Consider the following 17608-nt stretch of genomic DNA (forward strand, 5'->3'; position numbering starts at 1 on the left):
ACCGGAGGGAGTATATCTATTATGAATAGTCAAATGCCCATGTTTATTCAACTCACCTCGCCTAACCTTTAATTTGTTCGACAATTATTCAGCCCGTTCGAACCGTGAATCTCACCCTAGTCCATGAAAAAAAACTATCATCGATACTATTTCCGCCTAATCTTGTTTGATTCAAGCACAAAATATGAATAATCCGATTACTGATAGTATTCGATTATCATTTTTGTGAACCCAAAATATCATTTCTGTTCGTTTGGTCGATAAAGTTCGGCTTCAATCCAGCTTAACCCAATTCATCGAAATTAATTATTCAGATTTTCACGACCAAGCCCGAGATATGGTTAATCAAGCTCATATTTTGAAATGGTCAAATGGTTCTGTGATGTTCTCTAAGCAAGTGGATATTAGTCAAATACGACCACGTAAGTTATGACACTCAGACAGGGGTCACAGAAACCGTAAAATGGATTACTCCTTCCGTTCCAAAATAATTGTTGTTGACTTTTTGCACGTAAGTTAGATGTAAAAATGCATGCTTTCAACTATCGTTTTTTCTAAATAAAAATCTAGATGTTTAATTTTTATTTTAAAAATAATGTATAAAAATATGTTTTATTTACCTCTCAAATTACATGTAAAAAGTTAAAACTACACTTATTTTAGACCTGAGGCAATACATCCGATCTACAAATTGTTAGTGCTCTACAAACTACTCCCTCCGTCCCCCTGAGTAGTATACATTGGGGGACGGGGACGCGGCACGGACTTTAATGCTCCTGTAAAGTGTTGTTGTGCAATTTATTTTTAAAATTTTCTTTTTCTGAATTAAAGTTTGGATGTTATATTTTTATTCAGAACAAGAAAATCTCAAAAATAAGTTACGGAACTATATTTTATAAGAGCATTGAAATGCGTGTCGAGCAGTTAAAAAGAAACGTATACAATTAAATGGGACAGAGGGAGTAAAAGACTTGTCTACCAAGCATCTTCCTGCTAAAACAATGAGATGACTTGAATTTTAGACTCTACAAACTGATCCAATTTTCTAACACTAGACCTGCAATTTTCTAGCAATATTCAACAAGAAATTACAGCAAGTTGATGATTAATATATACTCCCTCCGTCCCAGTAAGTTACATACATTTGCTGTGGATACGGAGACCAAGAAAAAGTGTAAGAGCATCTCCAGCAGCATCTTAGCCCATTCCTTAAATATAATATAAAATATTGGATCCTAATGACTTAAGATAATAATGGCTATTCTCACCTCCAACAATATTCTTTATATTCATTCCTTATATACTATTTTATTATTAAAAGTTACCATTATTGCAATAGGTGAAGAGAGAGAACATGTTTGTATTCAAAATTTATTATAAAATAAGATTTAGGAGAGGAGAGAGGTTACCTAAAGATAAGGCATGGCTAGTGGATCTTAGTGATTTAGAGAATCACTAAGATACTGTTGGAGTGGATTATTTTCCCATATTCCTCATATTTTGGTTTAAGACTTCAAATAGAGAAACTGCTGGAGTTGCTCTAAAAAATAGTAAAGTTAGATGAAAAATGGGGAATGTGGTGGGACCCATTTATATTTAATTATAGATTTGTGATAGTGGAGGAAGGGAGTGGATGTAATAATGTTTATATTATTATAAAATGAAGATAGTGGAAGAAAGTAGTCGGTGTAATAGTGTTTTACATTATTAAAAGTTGCTATTTTAGAAATGTATAGAAATGATAAGACATCCCAAAGAGTAAACTGTATAGAAATGACCGGGATGGAGGGAGTATATATTTATGACAAACACCACAGCAACGTTAACAAAACTCGAGCTGAGTTCGTTTAAGTGATTTTAGTTCTATTCATTAACAAAAAGTATGTGATTTTGAACATGAATATCTCATCCAGCCGACCTTTTTATTGGGTTAAGCAGAAACATTGTGCCTGTTTGGGGTTAAGAAGTAAGGCATTCTTTTGAGCAGAAGCCCAAAAAAGAAGCTGAGCTTGTGTTTGGGAAAAAATGTCTAGCGCTTAAAGTTGGCTTCAGAAGCGGAAAAAGATAAGCCAGGAATCCATCCTTTTTTTATTCTCTTCTCACCTTCCAAAACAATAACCTCACTAACAGAAAAACATAGCAGTTGTGCTCTTCTAACGAGCCTTCACTCTTCGTGTATCTCTTGGATTTATTTAATTTATAAGTCATATATAATGTGAAATTAATATAATTTTATTCGTAAAATGCATTTACTTGATTAAAGTTTAATACTTCATTTATCAAAACTTATTTTCGTATGCAATATTAAAGTGTGCGCTTGTATTTTTCAGGTTTTTTTTATTTTAAAGACATTATTTTATTAAATTATTTGTGTTTAGTATTTTGTATTTAAATTTCTGTGCAAGTTTATCTATTATCAATTTACACGCACTCTTTTAAAAATAATATTGTAATGTACCAAACACTGCATGAATTTAAAAGTCAAATCATCCAAATACTAAAAAAAACTTATAAGTTTAACTACCCAAACACTTCATAACTTAAAATTTTTACTTCTACTTTTCACTTCTACTCCACTTTTTTATTTTAAACAAGAAGTCACTTATTTTAAACTTAGTCAAACAGCCCCATTACTTAATTAACTCAAAATTTGCCATTGGTTTACTAACTCAAAAACTTTCACTCAACTAATTAATTGAACTAATATAAACTTGTAACCGTGAAGCTGAACTGATTCTCAACTTGTAATTGGATAATAAAAGTCAAAAGATTATAAAATTAGAACATATTTTCATTTATATACATTTATTTATTGAATTAAAATTAATTTATTTAGTTTTTAATACAAAAATTAACAACTGAAATCAACTTTGTACTTATTTACTTTCAAAAAAACTTTGTACTTATTAAAATCATAAAAAAAGATAATTGTGCTACAATTATATTATATTATTCGAGATAAAATTGCTAGATTATGAGATATTGAGATAGGAGAGAGATCAAGAGAGGAGAGAGGTTGAGAGAGATTGGGAGAGAATAGAGAGAATAGAGACTAAGAGCAACTCCAACAAGCTCCTAAAACTTTTGCTAAAAATAATATAATTAATTGCCTCTTAACAAGTTAAGATACAAAAATCATTCATCATCTCCAACAATATCTTTATTCATCCCTCTTAAGTTGTTTTTTATTATTAATTGTACTTGCAGCTTTTTAAGAAAGAAAAGGAGAGTTGGGGCAAGGTTAAAAGTAGGTGATGCATATTAATAAAAAATGAAGTAGGGAGAGGAGAGAGAATCTTAAGTATGAAGAGGATGAAGAGACTCTTAAATATTTGAAGAAGCTTTAGGAGTTTGTTGGAGTAGAATTTTGCTACATTCTCCTCAAATTTTAACTTTAGGAGCTCATAGAGGAGCTTGTTGGAGTTGCTCTAAGAGAATAGAGACTAAGAGATAAGGCAACAAGTACGAATAAACATGTTACTATAATATTATCATGAAATCCCGGTAAATATTGTATAATCATAGATTTGATTGATGTGGAAACACTGATCTGTATGTTAACTCCAATAACAGTGTGAAAAAAATGGACATCAGTCTAAAATAGTGGGAATCAAGAGGGTTGAATAGAAGGAAATTACTCTGTCTGTCCCAACCATTTCTTTAAACTTTCGTATTTGGAGTGTTTCATCCAAATCTTCATATCTCAAAATTTACCAAAAATAGTCAACGGGTCTACCACTTCTGCAACTTTCTTCTATTTTCACACTACTTTTACTCCATATCTTCTTTTTATACATTAAAAATTAGTGGGTCACATCACTTCATCCACTTTTCTTTCTATTTTATACATATTTTCTAAACTCCGTGCTCAACTCATTCGATAAGAAATGAAAGGGATAGAAAGAGTAATTTTTTATTCGCGAAAATAAATTAGAAGACGACTAGCGATTAACATAGAAGACGATAAATATTTTATATGTTAAGCGATTTGAAAATAGAGTGGTTATTTATTTAGCTCGTATTTTTTTTTCATAATCCGGTTATAATTGATTAACAGTTTGGTGATTTGTCTCGGCTGGTTTTGAGTAATTTAAATCTTGGCTTTTCGTTTTAAAAAATATGTTATGCTAATTTTGACTTACTTAAAGGAGCACCATTATATATTCCATTTCCTGTATTTGAGCCGAGAAGATCGTTTAAGAAGCTGTTGGATTTGTTCTTGGTCATTAGTTTAACCATAAAACTAGTCTGCCAACCTATATAGCATATGGTTCGCTGTTAATGCATATGATTCGCTGTTCATGCTTTTTTTCTTTTTTCTTTAGGATCTACATACACATACATAAATTGTATTGAATACAATAACTACATGAAGATAATTCTTTCATTTAAAAAGTTTATCCTTAACTAAAGATCATGCGAGATGTCCTCAATAATTTAGAAAATAAGACTTTTATGATTGAAAAGATAAAATCAATCTTCAAAAAACATCTACATAATCCTTTGCCCCGGAGCCTGTACCTGCATCCAAATACACAAAAGTCGAATAAATCCTGACTTAAGTAAATACAACAAAAAATATCTGTCTATTTTCGTTATGAACCGAAATTAAATATTTCCTCCGTCTCGCAGTACATGTTTCTTTTAGGATTCGTTTAAAAAGAAATACTTACTCCCTCCATCCCGGTCATTTATATATATACAAATGGTTTGGACACGGAAACCAAGAAAAAATGTAAAAAATGAGTAAAGTTAAAATAAAAGTGAGTAAAGTGTTGGACCCATTTATATTTAATGATAGATTTGAGATAGTGGAGGAAAGTAGTGGGTGTAATAGTGTTTATATTATTATAGAATGAAGATAATGGAAAAAAGTAGTAAGTGTAATAGTGTTTTATATTATTAAAAATTACTATTTTTGGAATGTATAGAAATGATGAAACATAAAAAAAAAACTGTATAGAAATAACCGGGGCGGAGAGAATATTATTTTTCTAGCCCTTTCTTCCTATCCATTTGTTTACGTGAGGTAAAAGATTCTAAAACCCGACAATTTATATCTGAAACTTGTGAGAAAACTTGAGACAAAGCGAATAAATGTCATGTCATAAACACGGTCAATCAAATTAATGGTCGTATTTATTGATTTCGAATTTAAAATGTACTTGCTCCATGATACTCCCTCCGTCCCCTCAATTGTTTACATTAGAGGAGGACACGAAGACCAAGACAATGTATGAAAAATGAGTAAAGTTAAATGAAAAATGGATAAAGTGGTGGGATCCATCAATATTTAATAATAGATTTGAGATAGTGGAGGAAAGTAGTGGGTGTAATAGTACTCCCTCCGTCCCCTTGAGTTGTATACATTGGGGGACGGGGACGCGGCACGGACTTTAATGCTCCTGTAGAGTGTAGTTGTGTAATTTATTTTTGAAATTTTCTTTTTCTGAATTAAAGTTTGGATGTTATATTTTTATTCAGAAAAAGAAAATTTCAAAAATAAGTTACGGAACTATATTTTATAAGAGCATTGAAATGCGTGTCGAGCAGTTGAAAAGAAACGTATACAATTAAATGGGACAGAGGGAGTAGTTTTTATTGTTAAATCTTCCATCCCTATTTATCTGTCCACTTTGCAAGTAAAAATTTGTCCCTATTTATCTGTCCATTTATACTTTCAAAACTAATTTAATGATAGTTTTTCAAATATATCTCCATAATTTCAATTTTCTAGGCTTGACTTATTTAAAACTTGGTTGAATTCATGTTTTCAAGACATAAAGTAGGGGTATTCCACCATTTTCAAGATATTAATTAGAGGTATTTAATGAAAAAGTTCATAGCATCAATTATTCATTGGTATGTGTTTTTTTTTTCCAAAATGGACAGATGAAAAGGGACGGAGGGAGTATGAGATAGTGGGGGAAGATAGTGAGTGTAATGATGGAAAAAACTTACTATTTATAGTAACGTAAAGAAATGAGAAGGACATCCCAAAATAGTAACTGTAAAGAAATGAGAGGAACAGAGGGAGTAATAGAAACCAGCCACCTCTTTAGATCTCGTTTGACTGAGTTCATGACACGTCACACAACATAATTTATGACTTAACGTGACTTATCTCATAAGTTGAGAGGTTAAAATGCTCATTTGGATAATTTTGGCTTTTTAATATCTTATAAATAATAAAAATATAATAATAAAAATAAAAGTGATTGATGAATAACTTATGGTTTAGGAGCAATTTTTTATCAAAAAAAGAATGAAAAAAAGGACTTCAAGTCATTTTCTGACTTATTTCTGAATTTAAGCCGACTTCTAATTTATTACACAGACAGACATTTTTTAGGTTAAAAGTAGAGATGACTTAAAATCCGAGTTTTAAACCCAGACAAACGTTGTGTTCACTTGGAGTGATTGGAGTGAATGGTGAATGAAATGAATTTTGTACTTTAAAATAGTGTTGATCAAATAAAATGTATATAATTTTCATTTCTTCAATCGTTCCAACCTTATTATTCTAACTATAACTCTAACCCACATGTTTTGGAAGGAATGCTCATTCCATTTCAACATCATGTTCCTTCACAATATTTCTCACAAAAAAATTAACTACATTCATATTTTATCACTATTGTCTCAAACTTTCTTCTTTCTCGTTAAAATTTTTATATAATTTTTTATTCCATTCTCTCGTCATTCCATTCCATGAAGTGAACACAGTCTTAGGGTCCGTGAACACTTTCAGCTTATACAGAATGAACCTTTCCTATTCATTCAGAGACTTTGGACTAGTTTCCTAAACATATTTTAGCAGATGGCCATCTATTAAACTAGAAAAGTCAGACTCCTGTCCACGTTACCCTCATTCATAATGTTGGTAGTATGTGCGACTCTGAACATTTCTTTGGTCAAGATGATTGTTTAAAGTTTAATAATACAACCACAACCGCGTACTTTCATAGTCTCATTCATGTAATTTTATTCGCTCTTTACCTGGTTTTAATATCGACAATAGTAGCATCGCTTTTGAAATGACCTCTGAGCTAAATTTTAGAAAGTAATTACTTTACATATTATTTGAAATGGAAAGGGCTTAAATAAAGAATTCTGCTAGGTTTCACAAAAAAAATCATTGCTTTTTATTGACTCGGGACATAATTAGTCTCTCATGATTCCGTGCTTTATATAATATGCGGAAAAAACTAGACCCTAAAAAATTTTGCCAATTTTTCTCCAAACATGGTTCACAATATTTAATTAGGTAACCCAATTTGTTTTTGGTTGCTAATCGTTGGATGTGTGTAATGCGATGTCATTCATAGTTGCTCTTCTGTATTGTATATATAGTGGGTGTTTGGGAACCACCTGCTTCTTGCTTATTTTAATAAAAGTTCACCACAACTTATTTGCGTGTGTTTGGATACGGATGTCAGAAGTGCTTTTCAGCTTCTTTGGAGCCAGAAGTTGGAAGTTAGAAATGTTAGGTTTTTTCGAGCTTTTTTTTAGTGAATTGCATTTTTTTTTAAGTTTTTAAACTTTTAATATGTTGTAAATTATATTTATTAATAATGTCTCTTGTATTTTTAAAATTTATTTTTTTTAAAATGTATAAATTTATAAATAGAGATAGCTAATGGAGTTGATACTGAAATTCATTATTTAATATTATTAATAAGTAAAATGAGATAGAACGTGCCCAAACGGTCTTTAAAATGAATTTGGATATCTTGTTGACTCCGTCTGAGTCTGTAATAATTGTTGTTTACTTGTGAGTACTGTATTGGCCACAGACACACTGGAGATTGCATTGATGTCAGCCACTTGTGCAGAGGACAAGTAATAAATAGAAAAGCAGACATTCAAGAACCACATTAATGCATGGTGCTCTGTGTTGTAAAAAAGATAAAAAAAAACAAGCTTAGAAGACTAGGAAATGGAAGCCACCAAGATTATTATTTGCTTATGCATCTTTCTAGTTGTTTGCTCTGCAGAAGATAGGATATCTGGGAATCAAACCATCAGGGATGATGGTAATAGTACTCTGGTATCATCTGGCAGTCGTTTCGAGCTGGGATTTTTCAGTCTTGGCAGATCAAAGAATCGGTACTTGGGAATTTGGTACAAAAATATTTTGAATTTTACAGTTGTGTGGGTTGCCAATTGTTAGAGCCAAAGTTCTGCCGGATACCAAAGCCGAAGTATGACCTGAAACAGAGAAGAATGCGAGGGTTTGTCCCCCCGATTCACCTCCGGTGTGAGAATAAATTAGTGGCTCTAGGAAGGGTTTAGAGAACTGCAAGCGAGTATGTAAGAATGTATAAAGTTGTGAATGAATTTTACCACTGATTTACCCACTTTTTATAGGAGGAGGAGGAGCCCTGCTATGTAACGTTCCCGCCCGATGCGGGAGGGAAGTTATGATGAGTAAAGGAGGCGGGATTCTCTCGCCTCGACCGTTGCCATAGTAACGTTTAAGTTCAAACGGTGGGCTGGACCTGCTTTGGGCCGTAATGGATTGGGCCGAAAGGCTTATAACCCAACATGTCCCCAGGCTTCGGTCGGGTTTCAAACGCGGCCGAAGCCTAAGTTGTCTTTGACCGACCGACAGGGTGAGGCTGTAGTGGGAGCTGAGCAGTTGTTTCGGTCTGATTTCAAAATGCTTGGTCCGATGGACGCGTGGTGTCGTTTGGGCGCCGGATGGCGTGGCCTCGAGATACGCGCTGAATCTGGGCCGTGCATTCCAAAGGGTGCCATTAATAGGGCGCGCCTTTTCACAATTCGTTTATAAATACAAATCATTACCACCCGTTTCTTTTCATATTTCCAATATCCTCTTGTTTTCCTCTCAACTCTCCATTCTCTCAAGCTTCTTGCTCCCAGGCGATAGTTGTTAACCGGCGGTGGTTCTTTTTCCGGCTTCTTTCACCCGTTTTCTCCACATCTCTTCTACGACAAGTAAGTTGTTCTCCCCTCTTTGTCAGTTATCATCCTTTATGTTTAGGATGCTGCTAGATGTTAGTGCACTGTATTTTGTTGCTTTGCGTATTTTCTTTCCTGGTAGGAGTTGTCCCGCCGGCTTACCGATTTTTGGGGGGTTTTTTGTTCTTGTTATGTGCTTGCATTGTACTGGTAGTCGTAGATCAGGATCGCAGTAGGGGTTTTCCGGCGGTCTCTGAGTTTATAACCGGTGACTTGTCGCCGTCGCTTCCTCCACTTATTGTGTTATTTGTGCTTTAATTCTTGTTTGAGTTTTGAATGTTTGTTGCCTGAGTCGGCTTTCTAGGGTTAGGTTAGTCGAGTCCTGCTGGCCCGACCCGATTCGGCCCTCTGTACTCGGGCTTGCTTCTTTTTCTTCTTTTTCTTTCTTTCCGAGTACATGGCTCATGTTTGCCTTCTCTCGTTTGCAGGCAAATGGATCGGTCGGGTGACATAGTCGGGACGTCTTATTCGGCCGCGGATCACTTTAGCGATGTGCTGAAGTTTCCTATGGCCAACTTTCCTTCCTTACTGACCGAAGCGGATCTGAAGTCGTTTCGGATAAAGTACCAGATACATCGGTCGTGGGATATTTATCCAGCCATAGAGAGCGATTGTATCTACCAAACACCTGAGTCGGAAGAAGGGCACAAGTGTGTGGGCATCTCCGAAAACGCCTTTAAGTGCGGCTTTCGGCTCCCGATGCTCCCCCTGCTGAAGAAACTTCTGAAGCAGACGGGGATCGCCTTAGGCCAGTTGGACCCGAACGGATTTACGTACATAAACGTATTCCAGCATCGGTGTCTGATGGCCGGCGTGTCTCCTCGGCCAGCTCTCTTCTGGAATCATCATGATTTCAAGAAAAACGCCAAGAGCAATGGCTTTTATACCATCGGCCGCAAGACCGGCCGACCGAATTGGTGTGAAACCAACTCGAGCAACAAGGGTACCCACGAACGGTGGTTCTACCTGGGGGGTCACTCGATCCACAAGTTCTCTCTGTGGAGGGAGGTAGACCCCTCCATCATCACCACTCCCCCTCTGGTCGGTAAGGACCTGGAGGACTTTGAGAAATTGAACAAAGTCCAGGAGCCGAACCGGATTCTGCTGTCGACCAGTCGGGAGAAGGAGTGGCTCTTCACTCTTTGGGGTAGTGACGGTAGTCTTTCTATTTCTTCTTTGCTTTTCCCTCGATAGTTGATCACTTGATTTGTACCTGTTTATTGTTTTAACGCTGTCTTCTTTGTGCAGTGTCTTCCCGAACCGAAGCCCTGAAGAGGAAGACGGCGAAGGCCATGGCGGCAAAGAAGGAGGCCGAAGCAAAGGCCCGCGGCGAAACAACAGTTGGTGCCATAGTCCAGGCGGATGTGGCGAAGGAGAAGACCCCGGAGGTTGGTCGTGCGGAGGGGACGGTTGAGAAAGCCTCCGAGGTGGTGGAGATTCCGGCCGCCGAAGCCTCTAGGAAGAGGAACAGGCCGGACGGTTCATCGGAGGTCCGGCCTTACATTCCGGAGTGGTCGGTTTTGGCGACCGATTCGATTGCGATCCAGGCTCCTGATCGGATCAAGGAAGTTGCGGGCGATCTCTGCCGATCGCAAATGTTGCCGGCCGACCGGGGGACCTATGAGTCGGCGACTGCTCTGCAAGCGTGCGAGCAGCTGATGTGCTTCCTATCTCTGGTAAGTGTTCTCATCCTTTAGTCCCTTCCACTTTATGGGCCCGGTATATCTTTTTTAACTTGTCCATTTATGTGCAGGCTTCTCCTTGGGCGGCGGCGGTGACTGATAAGGTCCAGGACATGCAGAAGCAGATGGCTGGGGTGAACGCCCTTACTATTCGAGCCAATCTAGCTGAAGATACCCTGGCGGCCCTGAAGACGGAGCTGGATGCTGCCCACCAGGACCTGAAGGACCTTCGGGAGTCGGAAGGCCGTCTGAAGGGGCAAGTCGATACTCTGACCAGGAGGGTTCAGCGCCGCAACCTGGCGTTGAAGGCTGCCCGAAAGAAGGAGAAGAAGACGAGGAAGCTTCTTGAGAAGACCGAGGATCGGTTCCTCGACATTGGATATGACGAGGCGGTCCGTCGGGCTCACAAGGAAGGCTTGGATCACAAGTTACTTTTGGACGAAGGAGCTTCTGATCCGGTCGGCCGTGAGGATCCGGACGAACCCCTTGTTGTTTCATCCGATCCCGAGACTGACTACTCGGAGTAATTCTAATTTTGTACTTTCATTGGCCTTCGGGCCATTATTTGTAAAAACGATCTGCCTTCGGGCTTTGTATAAATATTTCGCCTTCGGGCTTCTAATTAATTTTGCCTTCGGGCTTGCTTTTCATACTTGGTTTTATCTCCATACATGTTTTTGTTTCTGATGTATGTCTTAGATAGTGTATGTCTTCGACCGGTCGGTCTCCATACTTTTGTTGTCGCAACCTTTAGGCCGACCAGTAAGCTTTTTTGCGACTGTATGTATGTCTTAAACCGAAGGGTTTCAATACATGTTCGATATATATATATTTTTTTTTATATGTACGTCTTTGACCGTTCGGTCTCAGTTTTACGTCTGACCGACAAATCTCGATACACACTAATTGAATTCGGAAATGTGCGTCTTTAGCCTTAAAAATTGGCTTCAGCACAATGCCTCGATCCCCCAATATTTGGGGATTGTTATTATCTTTAAGTTATGTATTCGATCGGCCCCATTGTAGATAAAAACAATCGTGCAAATATTAAGTTAAATCAAGGATAACTCCTTTGGTCCCGTAATTTTGATCAGGTTGCCCCTAGTTACGGGATCGGTCGGAGTGTTAAACAAGTTGAAATTACTCAAAAAATTTGAAGTAGGAGTTTTTATTCATTGGAAAGGAAACAATTACATAATTGTAATGTATTACTGAAAGTAAAATATTCGGGCGGGAAGCCTTACTGATAATATTTCCGGAGCTGGGAAGCATGCCAGGTGTTCTTAATGGGGCTTCCATCTGGAGTGGCAAGTTTGTACGTTCCCGGCCGAACTATCTCAACAACAGTGTAGGGGCCTTCCCAGTTTGGCATAAGCTTTCCTTGCTTCGTCGGCATGGAAGTAGCCAAGTCTCGGAGAACCATGTCCCCAACTCTGAAAGAACGTTTTCGGATACCCGAATCATAATATTGAGATGCTTGCTGTTGGTATCGGACGTTCCTCTGATGGGCGGCTTCTCTTTCTTCTTCTAAGAGATCCAGGTTGCCTCGGAGGCCATATTCATTGGTATCAGGATTGAAGACCTGGGTTCGGTAAGATTCCAGGCCAACCTCAACCGGGACAAGCGAGTCGGTCCCGTAAGCTAACCGAAATGGGGTTTCTCCTGTCGAAGAGCGAGGAGTGGTTCGGTATGCCCACAGGACCCAAGGGAGCTCTTCGGCCCATAGTCCCTTAGCTTCTCCAAGGCGCTTCTTGATTCCGTGGAAGATGATCTTGTTTGCTGCCTCGATCGCCCCGTTTCCTTGGGGGTGACCGACCGAGCTGAACCTCTGTTGAATGCCGAAGCTGGCCAAGAATTCCTTGAACTTTTTCCCAACAAACTGGGTGCCGTTATCGGACACACACACCATCGGTATGCCAAACCTCACAATTATCTGCTCCAGGAAGAATTTCTTGGCAACCTGTTCGGTGATAGCTGAGAGCGGTCGGGCTTCGACCCACTTTGTCATGTAGTCAATGGCCACTATGCAATATTTGGCTTGCCGGGTGCTGGTTGGTAGGATTCCGACTATGTCGATGGCCCACATGGAGAAAGGGATTGGGCTGAGGACCGAAGTCATTTCTTCCGGGGGTTGCTTCGGAACATTGCTGTGGATTTGACACTGTCGGCATTTCTTTGAATAGTTGGCTGCATCTTCTCTGATGGTCGGCCAAAAGAATCCCTGTCGGAGTATCTTTAGGGCTAGGGATCGGCCGGCCAGGTGCTCGCCGCAGATGCCTTCATGAACTGTCTCCAGGGCTAGAAGTTGTTCTTCTGGATCTAAGCATCGGAGCAGCGGCTGAGAGACTGATCGCCTAAAGAGTCGGCCCCCGATCAGTGTGTAGCTAGCTGCTCGGTACTTTATCTTTTGGGCTTCCTTCTTCTCTAAGGGCAAGAACCCTTTTTCCAAGTATGCTCTGATGGGGGTCATCCAATTTATGCCTTGATGAATTTCCAGGCAAGCTTTCTTGTCGACCGAAGGCATTTTTACCTCCGTCAAGTAGATGGACCCCGTCAAATTCTGTGTTTCGGCCGAGGCTAATCGAGAGAGAGCATCGGCGCGGCCATTGTCTTCCCGACCGATGGCGCTCAATTCAAATGTTTCGAAAAACTGAGTTTGTTCGCGTACTTTAGCGGCGTAAGCCTTCGTTCGGGGCTCTTTCTGTTCATACTCCCCAGAAAAGTGCTTGACAACCAGCATGGAGTCGCTGAAAGCCCTCAAGTGCCTTACCTCCAGATTTTTGGCTAGACCCACTCCTGCCAAGAGGGCTTCGTACTCGGCCTCATTGTTGGTCAAAGGGAAAGTGAACCGGATGGCTTGACAAATCTCAAATCCATCGGGACTAGAAAGGATCAATCCGGCCCCACATTTTGACCCGGCCACCGACCCATCCACAAACAACTTCCACCTACCAGGAGTCCGAATGAGCTGTTCCTTCGGTTCCAAGTCCGTCGGCCCGGAAAAACGGCACTCTACCATGAAGTCAACCAAGGCTTGGGCTTTAATGGCTGTTCGGGGAACATACTCTAAGTCGTATTCCCCCAATTCTACAGACCAGGCGACGACTCTGCCCGAAGCCTCCGGTCGGCTGAGAATCTTCTTCAGAGGTTGGTCGGTGACCACTTGTATCGTTCGCCCTTGAAAATAGTGTCGCAATTTTCGCGAGGCCATGACCAGCCCATATGCGAACTTCTCGGCATTCGGGTATCGGGTTTCGGCATCCCTCAGCATATGAGACACATAGAAGACCGGATGTTGGTTTTTCTCGTGCTCCTTTACCAAGACCGCACCAAGGGTTCGGTCACTTACTGCCAAGTACAACTGGAGGGTCTCCTTCGGATCGGGCCTCAGCAGCAGAGGGGCTTTAACCAGATATTCCTTTATTTCTTCGAAGGCCTTTATGCAGTTCGGCCCCCACTCAAAATTCTTGGCTCCCTTCAAAACTTCAAAGAAGGGGAGCGCCTTTTCTGCCGACCGAGAGATGAACCTTCGGAGGGCTGCCAGTCGCCCCGTTAGCTTCTGAATGTCCCGAATGGTCTTCGGGGCTTCCATTTCTATCACTGCCTTTATCTTCTCGGGATTCGCCTCGATCCCCCTTGCGCTGACCATGTACCCTAGGAACTTGCCACTACAAACCCCGAAGGTGCACTTGGCGGGGTTGATCTTCATGTTGTTCCGTCTTAGGGTCTCGAAGCATTCCTTGAGGTCATCGGCGTGATCTTGAAATAAGGACTTCACTATCATATCATCTACGTAACATTCCATGTTTCGGCCTATCTGATCGGCGAAGACTTTGTTCACCATCCTTTGAAAAGTGGCCCCCGCATTTTTCAGGCCGAAGGGCATCTTGATGTAAGCATAGGTTCCCTTCGGGGTGATGAATGCTGTCTTCGGAATATCCTCGGCATCCATGGCGATCTGATGATACCCTGAGAATGCATCCAAAAAGCTGAGTATTTGATAGCCAGAGGTGGCATCTATCAGCTGATCGATGTTCGGCAAAGGATAGTGATCCTTCGGGCAATTCTTGTTGAGGTCGGTATAATCGACACACATTCTCCACTTGTTGTTTGACTTTTTGACCACCACCACATTTGCCAACCACTCTGGATACTCGATTTCTTCGATGAACTTGGCCTCCAGTAACTTCTCCACTTCGGCCTCAATCACTTTTTGCCTCTCCACCGCGAAGTTCCTCTTCTTCTGCTTCACGGGCACAGCCTGAGGATGAACATTTAGCCTGTGCCGAGCGATCGACTCATCCAACCCTGGCATATCCTCGGGTCCCCAGGCAAAGACATCATGGTAGCGACGGACCACATCAATCACTTTTTCCTTCAACCCTGGCTCCATATCTTTACCGATCCGAACCATTTTTCCCGAGCACCCTGCATATAATTCCACCTCTTCGGTTTCGGTGCCCGGTTCGGCTATCGGGTTTGAGAGATCATTTCCAAACTTCTCCAACTCAATATGGAGGGCATGGCCGCTGCCCCCAGGACCATCTTCGGTTCGGCGCCGTTTGTTTCCTTCGGCGCCACCTAGATCCTTTTCTTTCTCCAAGTCTTCCAGCATAATGATCCTAGCTGCCTTCTGATCACCTCTCATCTCTCCCACCCCCTTTTCGGTCGGGAACTTCAACTTAAGATGGGGAATAGAGGCAATGGCTTCGAAAGCAGTGAGAACAGGTCTCCCCAAGATGGCATTGAAGGGACTCTCAACTCGGACCACATAAAACTTGACCTGTTTTTCCACAGTATAAGGGGATTTACCGAGCAATAGGGGCAAGTGGATCGTACCTTCGATCGGGACCGGCTGATTGCCGAAGCCATAGAGGGGTGCCTCATAGCAGGTATCGATCTGCTTGCCTTCCAGGTTCATCTTCTGGTAGGTGTTGTAGTAGAGGACGTTAACAGAACTTCCCCCGTCAACCAGAACCTTCCAGATCTTGTTTTGGCCGATCACGGGATTAATGACCAACGGATCCTCGTGCGGCAGCATAACATCCTCATAATCTTCTTGTGAAAACATTATAGGATACGACTGTTTGGTGGAGTTGATGCTATAGAGGTTGTAGACCTGTCGGGCGTACTTCTTCTTAGCCGTTTTGCTACTTCGGTCCAGAATTGTTCCCCCGAAAATCGTTCGGACCTCACCTCTGTACCTCTCACCTTCTTCGGGCGCCTTCCCTTTATCTTCTTTGGGACCCAACCGATCCCTCAGATCCTTAACATACTGGTTCAAATCTCCAGCCTTGACCATCCTCTCTATTAACTTCTTCAGGTGGTAGCATTCATCGGTATTGTGCCCGTTGTCACGATGATAGTCGCAATACTTATCAGAGTTTTTCTTGTAATCTGGGATCTTCATCTTCGGCGGCCGAACGAATCCTGGTTTTCCTTTAATTTCGTTAAGAATCTTGGAGACAGATGTATTCAGAGGAGTGAACACAGTGCTGTCTCTATCTCTCCTTCGTTCGGCCCCCCGATCCAGCTTTTCATCCCTTTCATCTCTCCTGCCTCGGTGGCTATCATTCCTTTTTCCCCTGCCGTCCGAACGGGAACTGTACCGATCATCTTTCCGATCGCTCTTGTGTCCCCCGATGGATTCCATCTTCCTTCTGATGCTTTCTCCCCGCAAATAGATGTCATTCAGCGATTTAGGGGGTATATCATACAAAGATGATCGGAGCTTCTTACCCTTCACCGGATCCAGACCGGCCGTCAGGAACCCTGCAGCCTTCACCTTATCCAGATTAGTGACCATCCCAGCTTCTTCCTTGAACCTGGCCAAGTAGTCGCCCAACTCCTCATTGGGTCTCTGTCGGCAATGAATTAGGGCTTCTGTATCCTTCTCTCTTCGGCACAAGTGAGAGTAGTGCCTCAAAAACTTGCGTTTCAATTGATCATAAGAACTGACCGACCTTGGTCGTAGGGATCGGTACCACATCGTAGCGGATCCCTTCAGGTAGGTCTTAAACATCTTGCATAGCATGATGTCACAATGTCCCATTCCAGTCATCAGGGACTCGTATTTGTCGCAGTGATCGATCGGGTCGCCCTTCCCGTTAAATTCATTCATCTTCGGGAACTGTCTACCCGGGGGCGGCCGATATTGCTCGATCTCCTCGACTATCACTGGCTCATGGGTCAACGTCTTGTCCCCAAACATGGCCTTCTCCATTCGGCGAAGTCGGTCCCTAACGTGGGGACCTTCCTCTCCTTCGGTATCCGAAGGTGTGACATGCCTGTGACGAGGCCCTCGGGAATGCGACTCGGAGTCCGAAGACCCGTCTTGGTCTTCCCGATTCCTCTTCTTATTTCCTTCGCCTTCCGGCACTCGATCTCCTTCGGCCTCCAAGGCCTCTCGGAGGGCTCTCTCTTGGAGCTCAATCTCTTCCCTTTGTAGCTGGAGGGCCTTCAGCCGGAGTTCGTCGGCTTCCCTCTTCTTGGCTAGTCGGGCAGCTTCTTGCTCCTTGGTCTTGGAAGATTGGGCTTTAGCAGCCTGCTCTTCTCGCCATTTCAACAGCATCTGCTGTTGTTCTTCGGGGGTGGGCAACAGCCCTTCGGGACTATTGCCAAAGTCGAAACCTGGGTTTGGGTTGGAGGTATTTCCAGTGGTTTGTTCGGTGGTGTTTGTCATGGTGTTGATTTATGAGAAATTCTACTTGCAGTTTCCCACAGACGGCGCCAATGTTAGAGCCAAAGTTCTGCCGGATACCAAAGCCGAAGTATGACCTGAAACAGAGAAGAATGCGAGGGTTTGTCCCCCCGATTCACCTCCGGTGTGAGAATAAATTAGTGGCTCTAGGAAGGGTTTAGAGAACTGCAAGCGAGTATGTAAGAATGTATAAAGTTGTGAATGAATTTTACCACTGATTTACCCACTTTTTATAGGAGGA

General features: G+C 41.3%; 2 protein-coding genes across 2 annotated transcripts; one reads left to right on the forward strand and one right to left on the reverse strand.

Annotated features, from left to right (window-relative positions):
* The first annotated feature begins 7833 nt into the window (after window positions 1-7833).
* On the forward strand, window positions 7834-11317 carry LOC108218317 (uncharacterized). The gene is made up of 4 exons (XM_017391225.2): window positions 7834-8961; window positions 9414-10141; window positions 10234-10661; window positions 10739-11317. The coding sequence occupies exons 2-4, from the start codon at window positions 9418-9420 to the stop codon at window positions 11192-11194; spliced, it is 1608 nt and encodes a 535-aa protein (XP_017246714.1). The 5' UTR covers window positions 7834-8961; window positions 9414-9417; the 3' UTR covers window positions 11195-11317.
* Window positions 11318-11907: 590 nt separating this feature from the next.
* On the reverse strand, window positions 11908-17349 carry LOC135150354 (uncharacterized). Its single transcript, XM_064086617.1, has one exon. The coding sequence runs from the start codon at window positions 17347-17349 to the stop codon at window positions 11908-11910; it is 5442 nt and encodes a 1813-aa protein (XP_063942687.1).
* Between the last annotated feature and the right edge of the window lie 259 nt (window positions 17350-17608).

This window comes from Daucus carota, chromosome 2 (genome assembly GCF_001625215.2).
Source record: "Daucus carota subsp. sativus chromosome 2, DH1 v3.0, whole genome shotgun sequence".
Classification (NCBI taxonomy): domain Eukaryota; kingdom Viridiplantae; phylum Streptophyta; class Magnoliopsida; order Apiales; family Apiaceae; genus Daucus; species Daucus carota.

Excerpts from the sequence above, each read along its gene's own strand:
- LOC135150354 (XM_064086617.1), bottom strand. The coding sequence starts at position 17,349 with ATGACAAACACCACCGAACAAACCACTGGAAATACCTCCAACCCAAAC.
- LOC108218317 (XM_017391225.2), top strand. The coding sequence starts at position 9,418 with ATGGATCGGTCGGGTGACATAGTCGGGACGTCTTATTCGGCCGCGGAT. Across the intron at positions 10,142-10,233 it reads CACTCTTTGGGGTAGTGACG|TGTCTTCCCGAACCGAAGCC; the intron begins GTAGTCTTTCTA and ends TTCTTTGTGCAG. Across the intron at positions 10,662-10,738 it reads TGATGTGCTTCCTATCTCTG|GCTTCTCCTTGGGCGGCGGC; the intron begins GTAAGTGTTCTC and ends ATTTATGTGCAG.